The sequence below is a fragment of the Chelonoidis abingdonii genome, chromosome 1 (genome assembly GCF_003597395.2).
Source record: "Chelonoidis abingdonii isolate Lonesome George chromosome 1, CheloAbing_2.0, whole genome shotgun sequence".
NCBI lineage: Eukaryota > Metazoa > Chordata > Testudines > Testudinidae > Chelonoidis > Chelonoidis abingdonii.
The window spans coordinates 471181-488526 of record NC_133769.1 but is presented as its reverse complement, the minus strand read 5'-3'; the positions used below and the strand labels follow the sequence as shown (position 1 = coordinate 488526).

General features: G+C 67.6%; 1 protein-coding gene across 1 annotated transcript; it reads right to left on the bottom strand.

Moving 5' to 3' along the window:
• Positions 1-14428: 14428 nt before the first annotated feature.
• On the bottom strand, positions 14429-15965 carry SPMIP1 (sperm microtubule inner protein 1). The gene is made up of 2 exons (XM_075071666.1): positions 15545-15965; positions 14429-14538 (listed from the first exon to the last, which is right to left on the bottom strand). The coding sequence occupies exons 1-2, from the start codon at positions 15963-15965 to the stop codon at positions 14429-14431; spliced, it is 531 nt and encodes a 176-aa protein (XP_074927767.1).
• Between the last annotated feature and the right edge of the window lie 1381 nt (positions 15966-17346).

The following is a 17346-nucleotide window of genomic DNA, read 5'->3' as shown; positions in this document are numbered from 1 at the left end:
TCGTCAATTGCAGCGACTTCACTGGGATCTGCTATTCTTTCTTCTATTCACCTTTCTTCAGATGACTCTGCACGTTTTAGGCTCTTCCGGTGGGGTTTGAACTTTATTTCATCAGGACAGGCTGGGGCTGGAGGTTGATTCCATCATCCATACATGCCTCAGTCACACATCTAAACTAAACTAATAAGATTACAGCAGAGTTTGCAAAAATGAAGGTTGGAGGAAGCTTTTACAAAGTGGAGTGAGCGTTTTAAAATGGGGTTTGAATTCCAATATGGCAAACAGTGAACAGAAGTTACAATATAGACAAGCGTAGTGGATGGCAAACAGTGAAGGCAAGTGCAGTGAATGGTGAACAGAAGTTACATTAATAAAGTGAACAATTAAAAACAATTTCATTTATCAGGTCTACACCTGCAGCCCCCTGCCCTCCAGCTGTGCCGATGCCCCTCACTCCCGACCCACAGCCCCCTGCTAGCACAGCCCTGGGCTCCCCCCTTCCCCAGCTCTGCCCGTGCCCCTCACTGCCGACCCACAGTCTCCTGCCCTCCAGCTGTGCCGATGCCCCTCACTCCAGACCCACAGCCCCCTGCTAGCACAGCCCTGGGCTCCCCCCTTCCCCAGCTCTGCTTGTGCCCCTCACACCCAACCCGCAGTCTCCTGCCCTCCAGCTGTCCTGATGCCCCTTATTTTCCCCAACCCACAGCCCCCTGCTACCCCAGCCCTGGGCTCCCCACTCGGTCCCCCAGGGCCTGACTCTGCCTGCCAGTGCCCATTTTGCAGGTTGCTGTGATGCCCCCTCCCGGGGCCCCCGCTGTGCCCTCCTGCAGCAGCAGGCCCCACGCCTCTGAGCTCTTCTTCCCCCAGGGCTGCGGGGCTGGGTCCCAGGGCAGCTTCCGCGCCAAGATGCTGCTGGAGCTACTGCTGGTGGCAGGAAGGCGGAGTCACCGACGGGCACAGGTGAGCTGGGCCGGGGCTGGGCTGAGGCAGACCCTGTGGAGTGGGGCAAGGCTGTGACCCGTGGGGCAGCCAGATCCCGGGGAAGGGGGCAGCCCCTGGCTCTCTAGTGCCCCCCTGTGGCAGTGCCTGTCACCACGTGGTCTGTCCAGGTCCCAGCCAGCGCCTGCCCCACCAGTGGCTGGGGGAAGTGCCCCCATCGCAGGCCCTGTCCTGTGTGGCAGAGGGGCCAAGCCCTGGGCTCCCAGCCACGTTCGCCCCCAGCCCTGCGCTCGCCCAGTGGCTCCTAGAGCTGAGCTGTAGCATCTCTTCCTCCCATCCCCAGCCCTGTCTGTATCCTGCCCCCGGGGTCCCCCCTGGCTCCGGGGCGTCTCCCCACCCGCCTGCCCCCTGCGACCCTCCCCCGCTCGGCACCCCACTTGCCTGCCCCCTGCACCCCTCCCCCACTCGGCACCCCAGCTCCTCACCCATCTGCCCCATGCGCCCCTCCCCCGCTCGGCTCCTGGCTCCGCAGTGTCTCCCCATCCGTCTGCCCCCTGTGCTCCCCCCCCCGCCGCTTGGCTCCGCGGCTCTGCGGCGTCTCCCCACCTGTCTGCTCCCTGCGCTCCCCCCCGCTCAGCTCCCCGGCTCCCTGGTGCTCCCCCGCCCCCAGCTTGGCTGCCCAGCTTCTCCCCACCTGTCTGCATCCTGCCCTCTGCAGACACCGCACGGGCCTGTCTGCGGCCAATGGGGGCCTTGGATCCAGGCTGACACAACCCCTTGGCCTCGTCTCCCCCGGGGCCCCACATCTTGCCCCCCACCCAACAGCCCAGCTCGGCACAGGGGTGAGGGGAGCGAGCGTTGATTCGCCCCATGCTGGGATAATAGCCCACTACTGCTGCCTGCTGGCAGGGGCTGGCCTTGGGCCAGCGAGCCGGGGGAGGGGGACCTTTGATTTCAGCCTTGTCCCTTGTGCCCCCTCCCCGCCAGCTTTACTGGGACTTCCAGCTGCTGGACTCGGACGGCGACGGGCGCCTGCCCGCCCGCGATGCAGAGCTGCTGCTCCGGGAGGTGCCGGGAACGAGCACCAGCGGGCAGGTCTGGCACAGCTTCCTGTGGGAACACAGGCACGGCCTGGCCTGGCAAGACATAGAGGTACCCGAGCACCCGCCCACAGAACCAGGGCTGTGGGGAAGGAGGACTAGAGGGCAGAGCATGGAGGTGGGGGGGCTGGGAGCCAGGACTCCTGAGTCTGCCGGTGCCCCCGCCTGGCTGGGCAATCTGGGGACGGGTGGCCAAGGGCAGCAATGGAGCCGGGGGCAGGGGGGCTGGACTGAGGCAGGAGCAGGCTGAGGGGGGAGAGGACACAGGGCTGGGTGGGGGCCTGGCACTGCCTGCATAGGAGCACGTGGGGCCAGGGCTGCCCTGGCACCAACCGACCCATCTGTCTCCTCTCCCCAAGGCCTGGCTCTCTGCAGCCCCCCAGCCCCAGCCAGAGTCAGCCTGGGCCCCCGGGCAGGGACGCCGAGTGGAGCCGGAGACAGGTTGCCCCGGCGGGACGGTAAGGAGCGGGCACTGCCACGGGGGCCGAGGGAGAGAGCATTGCCAGCGTGTGCCCGGGGCTTCCCCGGGGTTGGTCCCCCGGTCATGACCAACCCCCAAACTGGCATTCAGCCTCACTGGTTGGGCCACTGGGTCATGGGGCTTTGTCCCACAGTTGCCAGCCCCCCCCATAACCCCGCATGGGCTGCCAGCCCCCCCCCAAAACCCCGCGAGGGCTGTCAGCCCCCCCATAACCTCACGAGGGCTGCCAGCCCCCCCATAACCCCACATGGGCTGCCAGCCCCCCCCATAACCTCACAAGGGCTGCCAGCCCCCTCAAACCCCATACAGGCTGGCAACTGCTCTAAGGCAGGGTAGCTTTGGCTCCGGGACCTGTTCACTCTGAAAGTCATGCCTTGCGGGCACCGGGGATGCCCAGTCTCCAGACTGAGACCCCATGAACTCACTGCATGCCTGGTCTGCCTGAGCCAGGCCCCAGGCCAGCTGATGGGCAGCTCTGTGCCACAGGGGGGGCTCATCCCTGGAGAACCCCCCAGGCTTTATCCACATGGTGCCCCCTGCCGGACACTCACCAGTCGCCCTCTCTCCCTGCAGGACGCAGGCACCGACAGCAGCAGCGTCCTGCGGCCCTGGGCAATGCACTGGCCCTGGCAGCTCCTGGACAGGTACGTCTGACCCCCTGCCCGGCACTGCCGCCCTCCCCTCCCCCATGGCGCCCCCAGGCCCTGAGCCAGGGACAGCCATGGGGCAGCGCCGACCTGCCCCTGCCCCAGGGTAACCCGGGCAGTGCCAAGGCGGGATGCAGTCGGGGGGACTGGGGTGAAGCCCCCCCACACCCACTCCCCCTCCCCCAGCACACGGGATGGCCCCGCGCCGCCTGCGGGAAGCTGGGCCCCCGAAACACTGGCACATTCTCGCCAAAAGCCCTGGCACGAGCCAGGGCCAGGGAAACCCAATGGGGTGGGCGGGGGCCAGAGGGGCCTATCTGGGGCATGACGGCAGGATCGGGGCAGAGGGGCTGAATACAGAGTGCAGACGGGCGGGAGCGGGGCGGATGGACTCGATCCGGGCAGGGGGAGGACAGGCCAACAGGGAAGGGCGGATGCGGGTGGACAGCCCATCCAGGGCAAGGGCAGAGCGGGGCTGGATTGGGCCTGATTTGGGAAGGGGCGGGCGCGGAGCCGGACAGGCCCGACCATGGGGCAGGAGGGCAAGGCTGTGGGGCAGACGGGCCCGATCTAGGGCAGGGTGGGATGCGGAGGACGGAGCCGACTTGGGGGGGGCGGGTGGGACGGGCCACCAAGGCAGAGTGGATGATGCCAGGCCAGACGGGCCCGGATCCAGCCAGGGGTGGGACGCGGGCCGGCGGGCCGACTGGGCGAGAAGTGGGTATGTGGTCCCGGACGGCGTGATGGGGCAGAGGTGGAGCAGCGGGAGGGGCCGATCAGGAGGGGGCAGGAAGCAGGGCAGACGAGACCATATAAGCGTGGTCCTGACACCAGGCGAGGGCGTCTGTGGGGCACTGGCCCAGGAGGCCACGCTCTGCTCTGGGTGCCCAGTGCCTGGTGCTGTGGGTGTCTGTCGTTCAGTTAAGCAACCTAGAGGGTTCCTGCATCCTCCAGCCATGGCGGGTGCGCGGGCAGTCCCACGTCTGCCAGGCACGCAGCGCAGTGCTGGGGCAGCCCCCAAAGGGAGGGGGAGCCTCATGCTGTCATGCTGGGGAGACTCCTGGCCATCGTCTCAATGCCCCCCATGCCCACGGCACTGCTGCACTCCCCGCGAGGTGTGAAGTGTGAGCACGTCCGGGGGGCCAGCGCGTGGCGGATGGGCCCTAACCTGGCCTCTTGGAAAGGATCTGGGCCTCGGAGCCGGCAGGTGGCGTTTGTGGCAGTGAGGTGCTGGCAGGACCAGTCTGGTGACGGCAGCGAGCGGTTGCCCAGCCGGCGGGCAAAGAAGAGGATCTGTGGGCAGAGCTGCACAGGTAGGCAGCCAGGCGGGGTCAGCCACAGCCTGAAGATTCCCACCCACCCCCTGCCCCAGCCTGCCCGGGGCCCTGTCTAGCTATCAGAGGCTGTCCTGGATGAGTGGGTCCCCCCTTGCCGGCTCTTGCCTGGCACCGTGCCCTGGGCCGGACAGCCCCGCTGGCACAGGGAGTGGGTAGCAGCGGTGCCAGCACAGTGCAAGGTGCCATTGCGGGGGGGGCTGTTCAGAGTGCGGCACCATGCAGCGGTGCTGAGCACATTGCGGTTGCCATTGTGGGGCTGGGCAAAGTGCGATGCCAGCAAGCTGGGCACAGTCCAGTGCCACATGGGGGCTGGCAACAGTGCATGCCATGCAGGGGGGCTGGGTACAGTGCGGTGCCATGCGGGGGGGGCTGTTCAGAGTGCATTGCCATGCAGGGGGCTGAGCACATTGCGGTGCCATTGTGGGGCTGGGCAAAGTGCGATGCCATGCAGGGGGGCTGGGCACAGTCCAGTGCCACATGGGGGGCTGGGCACAGTGCAGTGCCATGCGGGGGGGGCTGGGCACAGTGTGATGCCATGCGGGGGGCTGGGCACAGTGCGGTGCCATTGGGGGGCTGGGCACAGTGCAGTGCCACATGGGGGGCTGGGCACAGTGCAGTGCTATGCGGGGGTGGCTGGGTACAGTGCGGTGCCATGGGGGGGGCTGTCCAGAGTGTAGTGCCATGCTGGGGTGGCTGGGCACAGTCCAGTGCCACATGGGGGGCTGGGCACAGTGCGGTGCCATTGAGGGGCTGGGCACAGCATGGAGGGTGGGGGGATGGTGGTCACGGAGCCACGGGATGCAGGGTGGGTAGCTGCTGTGGGGACTATCCAGTGGCCATGCCAGGCAGGGACCATTGGGCCATGGCAGATCCCGTTGTCCCTGTGCCATGGCCCTGCGTGCCCAGAGAAGGGGGGCAGATCTGGTGGCGCCAGGCACCGGCTGGTTGTGACAGAGGGATCCCCGTGGGGCTGGCGTGCTCTGGGACTTCCTTCCTCGGAGCCGGGGCTGTGGCAGGGGCTGGCTCACTGCTCCCCACACCTCACTTGGCTGTCCCCTGCCCCCATGGGTAGAGCCCCTCAGCAGCTAGTGGGGGGCAGCGAGGCCGTGGCGGGGGGGGGTTGCCCAGAAGAGCCTGTGCAGTTAATACCCACTGTGGGCACTGTGCCCTCTGGGATTGGCAGCCTGGCAGTGCTGGCAATGGGCAGCTCAGGTGTGGACCCTGCCTTGTTTCGGGGGGGGTGCGAGCCCCCAGAGAGCAGACCCCCCCCCCATCAGCTCAGGGGGACAAGCCCTGCTCCCCCCCTCCATAACCCGACTGTTCAGTCCCAGGAGCCTCCACTGAGGATCCATCAGCCTGGGGGCAATGTGGGGGAGAGGGGGCTTGCTGCCGAGGGAGACAAGGAGGGGGTTCGGCTTTACAGCACAGCTGAACCTGGGGCTAGAGGGGCTCACCTGGGCCCCCCACCCCACCCCCCCGCCCAACCGTCCAGCTCTGTTAGTAGGCCCCAGCCATCAGCTCTCAGCTGGGACACGCTCCCCCCTCCAAGCCCCTGTCTCCGAGCATTGGGTCCCTCAGAGCTGGAGGGGGTGATGGAGCCCTTGCCCCCCCGAGCAGCCCCATGTTTTTTGACTGTCCCCACCCCTCCTGCCAGGCCATACAGCAGCGATACGGCCCCAGTGACCGGCTCCCTCACTCCCCGTTTCCTTTCGTCACAGGCTGCATCCTCCATCCCGACAGGCCCAGACCCAGCGGTGGCACAGCCCAGCTCCCACTGGACTCAGGGCGTGAGCCACGGGGGGTCCCCCTGGCACTCAGCGGGCAAAGGGGTGGCAGCCCGGGGTGGCGCTGGAGCCAGCTGTGTGCAGGTGAATGGGGCACGTTGCAGCCTCGTTCCCAGGGTGCCGCGGGGGGGGGGGGGGGGGGGTGAGCACCTGCAGCAGAGCCAGCAGCCATGTCCCGGCCTAGCCCAATGCCCACGCAGGGTGACCCCACTGGTTTTGGGCAGGTGGCTCGGGACAGCGCCCGTGTGACCAGGGCTGGGGCTGCACAGGTGACACGCCAGCCCGGGCAGCAGAACCCAGGCTCCTGTCGGCCCAGTGCAGCACCAGCCTGGCTTCCATCCAGCTCGCACGGGCACCCCGTGATCTGTGCTAGGCACCATCAGGGCAGCCACCAGGGGGCGCTGTGTCCAGCCTAGCCCCCACCTGCCGGTTGCCCCCTACGCCTGACCCCTTCCACCCCATGCTGCTCCAGGGCAGGGCTCCCCATGGCTGGAAGGGGTTGAGGGACCCCAGCAGCCCCAGGCAGGGCAGTGGGTTTATCACTGGGCCTTGGGGGTTCTTCTGGGGTTTGGGGTCCATACAGGGTCTATAATGCCTGAGTGTGTCTCGTCTAAGCCCCAGGAGATGCCGTGCACCGAGCCAGGGGCCCTTCCCGCCTGGGAGTTGCCACAGAGAGAAACGGGGGCCCTGCAGCCCTATGAGCGGAGTCAGCCGGAGGCCTTCGGACCCCCCCAGAGGGGCCAGCGGCTCCTCTCAGCCCAGAACGAGCTGCACACACTTCAGCCAAAGGGAGCTCCAAAGACGGTGCCAGAGGCCCAGGAACGGGGGGAGCTGGAGACCTGGCAGCCGCGGGGGTCTCCACCGACAGCCCTGCGAGGGCTACAGACGGAGCCCGAGGCCCTTGAGCACCCAGGACAGAGGGTGCCAGGGGCCCATCAGCTCCAGGGGGCTCCGCAGGCAGAACTGGCAGCTCATGAGCCTCAAGATCCACAGGCCCTCGAGGCCCATGACCAGGGGGAGCCCAGGGCCCAGGAACCCCAGGGGCACCCACATGGGGAGCAGGGGCCCCAGGGGCACCTACACGGGAAGCAGGGGCTCCAGGGATGCCTACACAAGGAGCAGGAACCCCAGGGGTGCCCACACGGGGAGCAGGGGCTCCAGGGGCGCCTACACAAGGAGCAGGAACTCCAGGGGTGCCCACACGGGGAGCAAGGGCTCCAGGGGCGCCTACACAAGGAGCAGGAACCCCAGGGGTGCCCACATGGGGAGCAGGGGCCCCAGAGGTGCCCACCCAGAGAACAGGAGCCCCAGGGGTGCCCACATGGGGAGCAGGGGCCCCAGAGGTGCCCACCCAGAGAACAGGAGCCCCAGGGGTGCCCACATGGGGAGCAGGGGCCCCAGAGGTGCCCACCCAGAGAACAGGAGCCCCAGGGGTGCCCACATGGGGAGCAGGGGCCCCAGAGGTGCCCACCCAGAGAACAGGAGCCCCAGGGGTGCCCACACAGGGAGCAGGGGCCCCTTCAGGCCCAGGGGACCCCACAAGGGTACCCAGCAGCTTTTGAGCCCCTTGAACATAGGGAGCCACTGGTCCTTCAGCCCAGGCAGCTGGTGGGGCTGGACCCCCCTGAGTCCCCACAGAGGCAGCTGGAGACCCGGCAGGCCCCAGGGAGGCTGCAAAGGGAGCCAGGGGCCCCTGAGTCCCTGGGGTTCCCTCGGCCCCAGGAGGTTCTGCTGAGGGAGCCCCAAGGACAGCAGGCGCTGAGGGCCCATTGGATCCGGGGGGCTCTGCATTCAGAACTTAGCGCCCCACAAGGCCTGGAGCCCCAGGGATGGAGGGAGGCGCAGGCCAGTCAGCTTCAGCCGGAGTCCGAGGCCCCTGCACCCCAAGAAGTGAGGGGCCCCCCAGAACCCCTTCAGCCTCAGGGATCTCTGCAGATAGAGCAAGGATGGCCCCAGGAAGGGAGGGAGCCATCGGGCCCCATGCACCAGGGCCCGAGGGTGGCAGAGCCACTTCTGCCCTGGGACACTCCTCAGAGCGAGCCAGAGCTGTGGGGGTCCCGGGACGCTAAGCCGATGGAGCCCTCAGGAGCCCCTCAGCCCCAGGGAGCTGTGCTGAGGGACCCCCCCAGGGTTCATACCCAGGGCCCAAGGGCGCTGAGACCAGCCCTGCTGCTGGGGCCAGGGAGTGTCCAGGCCCCAGGGACGCTGCACGGGGAGGAGCTGCCGGCCCCTCAACTCCAGCCAATGCTGCAGGGATTGGCCACCCAGCTTGAGCTGGGGCTGCTCCAGGCCCAGGGGCGCCTGCAGGGGGACCCCAAAGTGATCCGGTCCCGGGAGCTGGGCAGGCCACAGGTCCCACAGCTCCATGAAACTCCGCTGGGGCCACTCCAGCCCTGGGACAGTGTAAAGCTCCAGGAGCTGAAGGGACAAGGGGTTCCCCAGGTCTCTCAGTTGAAGGGATGGGGACCAGGGGCCTATCAGCCCCAGGGAGCGCGGCTGAGGGAGGCTTTTGGGCCCCGGGAACTTGGGGGACCACAGGTTCCTCTGCACCGGGCACTGATAGGACCAGAGATGGCCCAGCCTTGGGGAGCTCCGCTGCTGCAGATGAAGCCTGCTCAGTGCCGGGTGCTGGAGCCCCTGAAGCCGGAGACTGAGGAGCCCTGGGTGTCCCCGCAGCGGGAACCGGGGACTGAGGAGCCCCGGGTGTCCCCGCAGCAGGAGCCGGAGACTGAGGAGCCTCAGGAGTCCCCACAGCGGGAGCCGGAGACTGAGGAGCCCCGGGTGTCCCCGCAGCAGGAGACAGAGATTGAGGAGCCCCGGGTGTCCTCGCAGCAGGAGACAGAGACTGAGGAGCCCTGGGTGTCCCCGCAGCGGGAGCCGGAGACTGAGGAGCCCCGGGTGTCCCCGCAGCAGGAGACAGAGACTGAGGAGCCCTGGGTGTCCCCGCAGCGGGAGCCGGAGACTGAGGAGCCCCGGGTGTCCCCGCAGCGGGAACCAGGGACTGAGGAGCCCCGGGGGTCCCCGCAGCAGGAGCCGGAGACTGAGGAGCCCCGGGTGTCCCCGCAGCGGGAGCCGGAGGCCCTGGAGCCCCTGGAACGAAGGGAGCAGGCAGCCCAGGAGGCGAGAGGGCCAGTGACCCTCCAGCCCCGAGACACCTCATGGAGGGATCCAGCAGCCCTGCCGCCCTGTGGGGTGCTGCCGAGGGAGCCGGGAGCCGCTGAGCCTGTGGAGGTGAAGGAGCCAGAGGTTACTGAACCGCTGGAGGAACAGGAGGGTGTGGAGATCCAGGGCCCTGCCCCAGTGGCGCTGGAGCCCTGGCAGGGCCAGGGGACGCTGCAGAGGGAGCTTGTGGCTTGTGGGCCCCAGGAGCTGCGGGCCCAGCGAGCCCGTCACGGGAACCAGGGGGTGTTTCAGCCCCAGGAGCCCGTGCAGTGGGGTGGGGAGGTGCTGCCTGCCCAGGATGCTGCCCAGCGGAAGTCGCAGGCCCATCAGCTTCTGGAGCCAGCGGAAGCCACTGGGCCTTCCCCACCCAGCCCCGGACATCCTGGCCAGAGCCCCTGGGGTGCCCCGGCGTGGGATCAGGCAGCCCTTGGCGCTGGAGGCTATGGGGTGAGCCCCGCCCAGCACGGCGAGCGTGGAGGGGAAGCCATGGGGCCATGCTGGGTAAGGAGGGGCAGCGGGGAGGGCAGCCTGGGGGCAGGGGATGGACTCAGGGCTCATGGTGGGGAAAGGACGTGGCCTGTGCCATGGGCTGGGGGGCTCCATGCCAGGCAGGAGAGGTGGTATGGCCATGGTGGGGAGGGGGTGTGGCTAGTGCCATAGGTTAGGGGTGCCCCATGCCTGGGGGCAGGGGTTGGTGGCTGGGGTGGGAAAGCTGCTTAGGGATCTGGTGTTCCCCACGGCGCCGCAGCCCTGCACCCCGCTGCCTGGAGCCCCCTGACCCGAGGGGAGCAGACCTGGGTCCTGAGTGCGGGGAGCTGCCGGCGGAGCCTGCCCTGGAGACAGGAGGGGTACGCAGCCGCCCCCCCACCAGAGCGGGCACTGCAGGGTTAGCACGGTGCCACCTGCACAGGCCCATGGGCCAGGATGGGGCTCTGGGGGGGGGTGCGGCCTGGGAAGCCCTGGGGGTTGGGCTGCACTCAGGGGTCACCCGTTGGGGGAGGGCACATGGGGGGGGAGGGGTGTCTCGCTCAGCTGGCCAGGCCCCCTGGCGCCCCGTCCCTAACGCCGTTGATGCCATTGCAGCCCAGCCTGCCCGCCCCGTGGGGCCGGCCGTGGGGCAGCCCCCTGCGCCGGGAGAAGGCCTTTATCCGCCCCTCCAGGAGGGAGCAGCAGGAGGCCGTGCGCAGGCTGGCGGAGCTGCAGCTGGAGGGGGGGCGCAAGCACCAGCGCGACAAGGAGCGGCAGCTGCTGCAGGTGAGGCGGGGGGCTGGGCTGCCAGGGGTCACCCCGCGCGTGGGCCCTGCTGGGGGGCAGGGGGTGGCCTGTCCCCCTGGGGGTGAGGCGGGGGGCTGGGCTGCCAGGGCTCACCCCACACGTGGACCCTGCTCGGGGGGTGGGGCCTGCCTCTCTGGGGGTGAGGCTGGGGCGTGTCACTCCGTTCTGGGCCCAGCCCCTGCGGCGTGGGGGTCAGAGTGCCTGTCGGGGTGCCCCAGGGGATGGTAGGGGGGCTGTCCCCCTGGGGGGGGTGAGGCTGGGGCGTGTCACTCCGTTCTGGGCCCAGCCCCTGCGGCATGGGGGTCAGAGTGCTGTCGGGGTGCCCCAGGGGATGGGGGGGGCTGTCCCCCTGGGGGGATGAGGCTGGGGCGTGTCACTCCGTTCTGGGCCCAGTCCCTGTGGCATGGGGGTCAGAGTGCCTGTCGGGGTGCCCCAGGGGATGGTGGGGGGGCTGTCCCCTGGGGGGGTGAGGCTGGGGCGTGTCAGTCCGTTCTGGGCCCGGCCCCTGTGGCATGGGGGTCAGAGTGCCCACTGGGGCGCCCCAGGGCTCGGCTGCCCCCTGGCACTGCCCTGGAGCGGGGATGGGATCCTCAAGGCACAGACTGGGCCAGGCTGGGGGTGCGACTCCGGGGCAGGCTGGCACCCCACACGGCACAGAGCGCTCTGCCCTGGCCTGTCCGAAGCTGGGGCACGGCTGGGTCCCACCCTGGCCTCCGGACGCTTTCTCCAGCCCCGTGGTGGCTCCAGTCCCCTGGCCCCCCACCCCCTGCTGCTGCTGGCAGTGCCAGGACCCAGGAGCTCCCCAGGCAGGGCTGGCACAGCCGCACTGTGCGCCTGGAGAAGGGGCCACTCCTCCTCAGCAGGGTGGGGCCCTCACCAAGTGACCCAGCGCTGCCCCCTCCCTGGGCTGGCTCGGGTTCAAGCCTCCCCCCTTCTCCCCCCAGTTCCAGGAGCGACTGTCCATCGCCAGGCACAGGTCAGTGGAGATTCTTCCGGGGAGACCCCAGCCCCCTGCAGAGCCTCAGCTGCAGGTAAGGGCCCGTCTGCTGCCCAAGGGGAGTCCAGCCAGCGCAAGGCCATGGGGAGTGGGGGGGCCATGGGGGCCCGGGGGAGTGTGGGGTGGGATACAGCCAGGTGTGGAGTCAGGGGGAGGTGATCACCCCAGGTTGGGGGGCTGGGATCTAGCCTGGTGTGGGGTCAGGGGGAGGTGATCACCCCAGGGGCTGGGGGGTGGGATCCAGCCCGGCATTGGGGTGGGGTCGGTGCATAGATACACCAGCAGAGGCAGATGCTGGCACCTCCCTAGGTGGGGCAGGGGGCTGCTGGGACAGGGCAGGGTCCTGCCTGGGGCTCACGGAGGTGGCCTGCCCCCCTGTCCCGCTCTCTCTGGGGCTCTGCTCCTCCATGTTCGAGGCCCTTGGCCAGCCGGGGGGGGAAGTGCCCCCGGCAGCTCCCGCAGGCAGGTGTTGGTGCCTGGGGGGCAGGCTGGGCAGGGCCAGAGCCCGGGCAGTATTGGCTCAGCCTGGCCCATTCCCCTGGCAGGAGGCCCGGGCACAGCAGAGGGAGGCGCTGAAGCAGCACCTGGAGCAGGTGAAGCGGGAGCGGACGCACGGCCTGCAGGCCAGGAGCCACAGGCAGGTGTCCGTGGGGAGTGGGGGGGCCGGGGGCCAGGGGGCAGGCCTGCAGTGCGGGGCCGGGGAACCGGCAGCCGCGGGGGTGCCCTGGCGTCTGGGCTCTCGCTTCAGCCCACTGGCTGCTCCAAGGCAGGGCTGGGGTCCCTGCCATGCCCACCCCGGTATCTTGGCCTGGAGGCAGCAATGGGCAGGAGGGGAGTGCGGACTGGGGCAGGGGGTCGAGACCCCCAGCTCTGGCCTGGGCCATCCCACCCGTGCTGGCTGTCCTGTCCGCCTCCCCCTAGGCTCATTCTGGCCCCAGGGTGCCCCCTTGCTTGCCCCAACTCTGGGCCAGACTGTCCAACCACAACCCCCCATTACCTTGCCCCCCGAGGGCTGGCCGCCCCTCCCCCATGCTGGCCAAAACTCGGACCAGGCTTGCTGACCCACGCTGGTCTCCACAGGAACACGCTGAGTTTCCAGGAGCTCTTGAAGCCGCTGGTGGCGCCGGGTGAGGACGGCAGCAACCTGAGCCGGGCTGGGCAGGCCTGAGCATGAGTGGGCACTCGGAGACAGGCAGCCCCCTCCTCTCGCTCCCAGCTGGGCTTTGGCAGGGGGCTGCCAGCGCACAGCATGTGACGAAGTGGGGGATTTGTGTGATGTGTTGTATGAATAGTGTGTGCCTCAGTTTCCCTGGTGTGTGGCACCGTTACCTAGGTGCTGGGTCTCAGGTGTGACTGGCCAGAGATTGTGTGACTTAGCAGCTGGGGCAAGAAGCCAGATGGCCCAGATGTGTCCAGGTGACTGGTTTTCCCAGAAGGACAACAAAAGATGGAGGAGGGGCAACTGGGCACGACGGGGGCAGGGGCAGACTGTTGGCCCCAGGACACTCTCCGAGTTTGGGACTTGGGGAGAGTCCAGGGCGCTGGTCCCCCCCCAAGATGGACTTTGCTGCAGGTTCCTGCTTTCTGTGCAAACAAAGCTCTGTTCTACGCTGTGTTCCCAACTGATTAATAACCCTCCTGTGTCCCACGCTGGCTGAGAGTCACTGCTGGCTGCGGAGTGGGGGTGCAGGGCCCCGCTGAGGGTGGGTGAGGCTCCCCCAGGGAGGCTGAATGCTCCAAGATCAGACCCAGCAGGCGCTCTAGCCAAGGGGGCTTGCCCTGGGGAGAGCGCGCCCTGAGGGACGCCACACTGCCCCAGGGTCCTGTGGGGCCCCCGAAAGCGGTGCCAGAGCCCCAAGTGCCTGGGGAGTCCAGGGAGCCAGAGCCACCCCCCAGCACCCGCTGCAGGACCCAGGGCAAAGCCCCACAGTTGCTGCCCAGCCACTGTGGGCGTTGACTGAGGTGGGGTAGACACCATGGCCAGGTGTGTGCAGGGCTGGCCCTGTCCGTCCCTAGTCACCCCCCGGCTCGGCACGGTGAGACTAGGGCACAGGGAAGGGGCCATTCCCAGGGGCTGGAGAGCAGGCTCAGGGATGCTATGGGGCTACGGTCCCCTTCCCCCCATGTTCGCTCTCGGGAGGGTCCCCACCAAGAGGGTGAGGGGCTGCAGGTGAGGACGGTGGGCATCCACCGGAGAGCCCCAGTGGATGGTGACACTGGCTGGGCAGGGGAGTCCCCTGGCACTGGAGAGGAGCCTGCAGGGCTATGCAATGGCTCTGCCCACATGCAGCCCAGCCTGGCATGGCCTACAATAAAGTCACCCACCGTCCACTTTCCCCGGGCCCTGGGCTGTTACCATAAAGGACACGCCAGGCCCTGCTGGCCTCCTGTGCCCACCCTGGGCTCAGGGTGCCAGCCTGGTGCCAGCCCGCCCCTCGCCAGGTGCCACTCCCAGAGCCCCGACCTTGCACCGAAGGGACCTGGCAGGCTAGGCAGCTGCCTTGGCGATGGTTAAAGGGGAGGGCCCCGGGCCCTATGTTTGGTTAGTGCCCGGCCGGGTGGCTGATGGATGCTCAGAGCCAGCGGGGGCAGCACCAGGCAGTCGTGTTAGGCAAGCTCAGCGCCGCAAGCAGCCAGCGTGGTCCAGGGGTGGGGGGAACTGGCCCGGCCCCAGGCCCAGAGCCCCGTAGCAGGGGGGCCCAGCTCTCACATGGCCACGTCGCGCGGGTCCAGCAGTGAGAAGGCCCCGTTCTTGCGGAAGAAGCTCTCAATGCGGCACTTGGGTGATGGGGGCACGTAGACTTTGGTGACTTTCCCTGGGCAGAGACACAAGGGGGGGATGAGCTGTGGGGGGGCTATTAGAACCCCAGACCCCCACCCCAGAGCTGACTCATTGCCAACCTTCCCCCCCCGGCAGCACCGGGGTCCCAATATCTCGCTCCGGGGGGGGGGGGTCCCCTGACACCCCAGAGCAGTGACACTGCCCTGCCCAGGGCTCAGCACCCCCACTGCATGCCCGGTGAGCCAGGAGGGGACCCCGTCTTTAACCCCGAGTCCTGGTGCCCTGGTCCAGGGTTGTGGCATGAGGCTGCCACGGACAGAGGAGCTGGCTTGCAGGGCAGCTGGGGGAAGCTGTTGGGCCAGTCCAGCTGGGAGGCCTCCCCCGGGAGGGAGGTGCAGCGAATGTGAAGGCCGAGGGGACATGGTGATGGTCATGGCCCTTCCAGAGCCCATGTGGGACCTGGCTGCAGCTTCAAACGCTGAGAGCCTGGTGGGAAGCGGTTCACTCGAGGGTTGTCACAGCTGGCGCTGGCCCTCAGCAGTAGAGCCTCCTGGCCAAAAACTACAGCCCTGCCTCTTGAGCCAGTGGGGAATCTCCATCACATCCCCGCACTATAGGGCCTATGACACACAGCAGAAGAGATCTCATCCCATCCAGCAGAGGGCAGCGCTTCCCCCCCACACACACACGATTTCACTATTAGTACAAACCCACCCTGTGCCAGCCAGGTGTCCCCACCTGGGGGGGACCCCCTGGCAAACAGAGCCAGTTGCTGCCACTAGAGATTCACAGTATGCAAATGAACACAGGCCAGCTGTGCTGATTGGCCCAACCTGCTGCGAGGTCACAGCCAATGTCATGGAGCCGTTCTGGAGGTACTGCCCCTAGGGGAGAGCGCCACCTAGTGGAACCCACAGCGCTGCCTCCGCTGCGCCCCCTACACCAGTGTGGTCCCAGGCTATGGGGCGAGATGGCCTCGTGGGCACAGACTTGAGCCACGGGCAGGGCTTTGCCCCCCAGCGCCCGCCGCCCTGGCTCACCCATCTGCCAGCCGTAGACGAAGTTGGTGGTGACGGGGGTGTAGTACTTCTCCTCAGGCGCGCAGGCCGTGCGGCGGGTCAGGTAGCGCCGCCGGCCCTCGCCGTCCTGGGAGATGCCCTGGTACAGCAGCTGCCGCACCTCCGGCGCCACGGGCTTCATCTCCCCCTCCTGGATGCCCCCGGCGGCCCCAGCGGGCTCCTCGGGTGGCTGCTCGGCCGGGGGCACGGGTGCCGGAGACGGGAGGATGGGCAGCTTGAGTGGCTCCTTGGTGGCCTGCCGCCGCTGGCGCAGCTGCTCCTGCCTGGCCTTGACGGATGCCCCATAGCGCTGGTGCCAGCGGAAGCGGAGCATCAGCTCCTTGAGATACTCCTCCTTCCAGAAGTCCTGCTGCAGTGTGTCCATGTTCAGCTGCCGCGCCATGGTGGCACCAGTCGGCTGCCCCCAGGCTCCCTGCACTCAGCCGCCCCTTCAGCCACCCCCGGCTCCTGCCCTGGGCTGGAGTGCTGCAGGGTGCCTCCCTGTGGCAGGGCTGAGCTGCGCCCCAAGGGCACCCTGTGGGCACAAGGCCAGGGCTCGAGTTCCGTCCCTGCTGCCCCCACCCCAGCCCACGGGCAGCTGGTACCATTGTCAGCTGTGTTGCCATGGCAGCTGCATCACACCCCTGAGCTCACAGAGGCCAGGGAGCAAGGGACTGCCTGGCGCTGACCCGGCTGCCCTGCTCTGGGGCCCCAGCCATGGCTCCAGGGCAGGGACGTCTGAATCTCACCTGGAACAGCCCCCCAGGGTGCCCTCCATCCCCACGGCTGCCTGCGGCTCCTGCAGGCCAGCCCAGGGAGCACTCAGGCTGGGCATCGCTGCTCCCATGCTGCCTGTCCCTGTGGCACCTCTGCCCTCTCGGTGCTTGTGGGGGGGGAACCAGCTGCCCCCGAGATCGGATGGGCCAGGGCTGTACTGGTGCTGATAGGAAAGGAGGGGGCTGCTCTGGGAGTCACCCCCCCATGACGTTATGAATGTAGTTGTCACGGACTCACAGATCATGCCCACTCTTGGCCCCGTGCGGTCCATGGGGGGAACCTCCTTTAGTGCGACAGCCCTTCTCGGGGGTCCACTCTCTCCCAGGGTCAGGCCCCTCCACCTCCTGAGCCGCACCTCTCGGAGCCTTAGCACCCCTGTCTCTGCTGTGGGCCCCCTCAGAGAGCCCCCTCGCTCTGGATCCCCGGGGCCTCCACTCCCAGAGGGAATAATGCCGCCCTGTTCTCTAGCCCAGAGCGACTCGCAGCCAGCGTAACACAGGAGGGTTATTGAGAGTTGAACACAGCACAGGAAACTCTCCAGCCCTCAGGCCTGGCCTGCCTCCGTCCAGCACATCCCAGTCCCGCTGCATCCAGGTGGGCTCTGCCTGCCCCCCCCCTCCAGCCAGAGCCCCCCTGCTACTTCATCACAGTAATAGAATATCTCACTGAAGGTGACACAGGGCCGCAAGAGTTAATTACCTTGATTATCTTGATTAGCACTACAAAAGCTTTTTTCCTCCTGCAGATAGTAGCGCATCTTAATTAATTAGCCTCTTAGAGTTGGTTGGGTAACTCCCACCTTTTCCCGTTCTCTGTATGTGTATCTATATCTTCTTACCGTATTTTCCAGTCTATGCATCTGATGTGTATTTTGGGTAAGATCTAAGTGACCTGAGTCAGGGGCTTGCTCCTTGGGGATCGGGGGAACCTTTTTTCTTGTACTGGGGTGTTGGGTTTTATAACCCCATAACAAGCAGCCCTGGTGCTGATCCTGGGAAACTGGAGTG

Bases quoted from the DNA above. Each gene is read 5' to 3' on its own strand.
- SPMIP1 (XM_075071666.1), bottom strand. From the start codon at position 15,965: ATGGCGCGGCAGCTGAACATGGACACACTGCAGCAGGACTTCTGGAAG. The intron at 14,539-15,544 runs GTGAGCCAGGGC...GTCTCTGCCCAG, and splicing joins CGTCTACGGCTGGCAGATGG to GGAAAGTCACCAAAGTCTAC.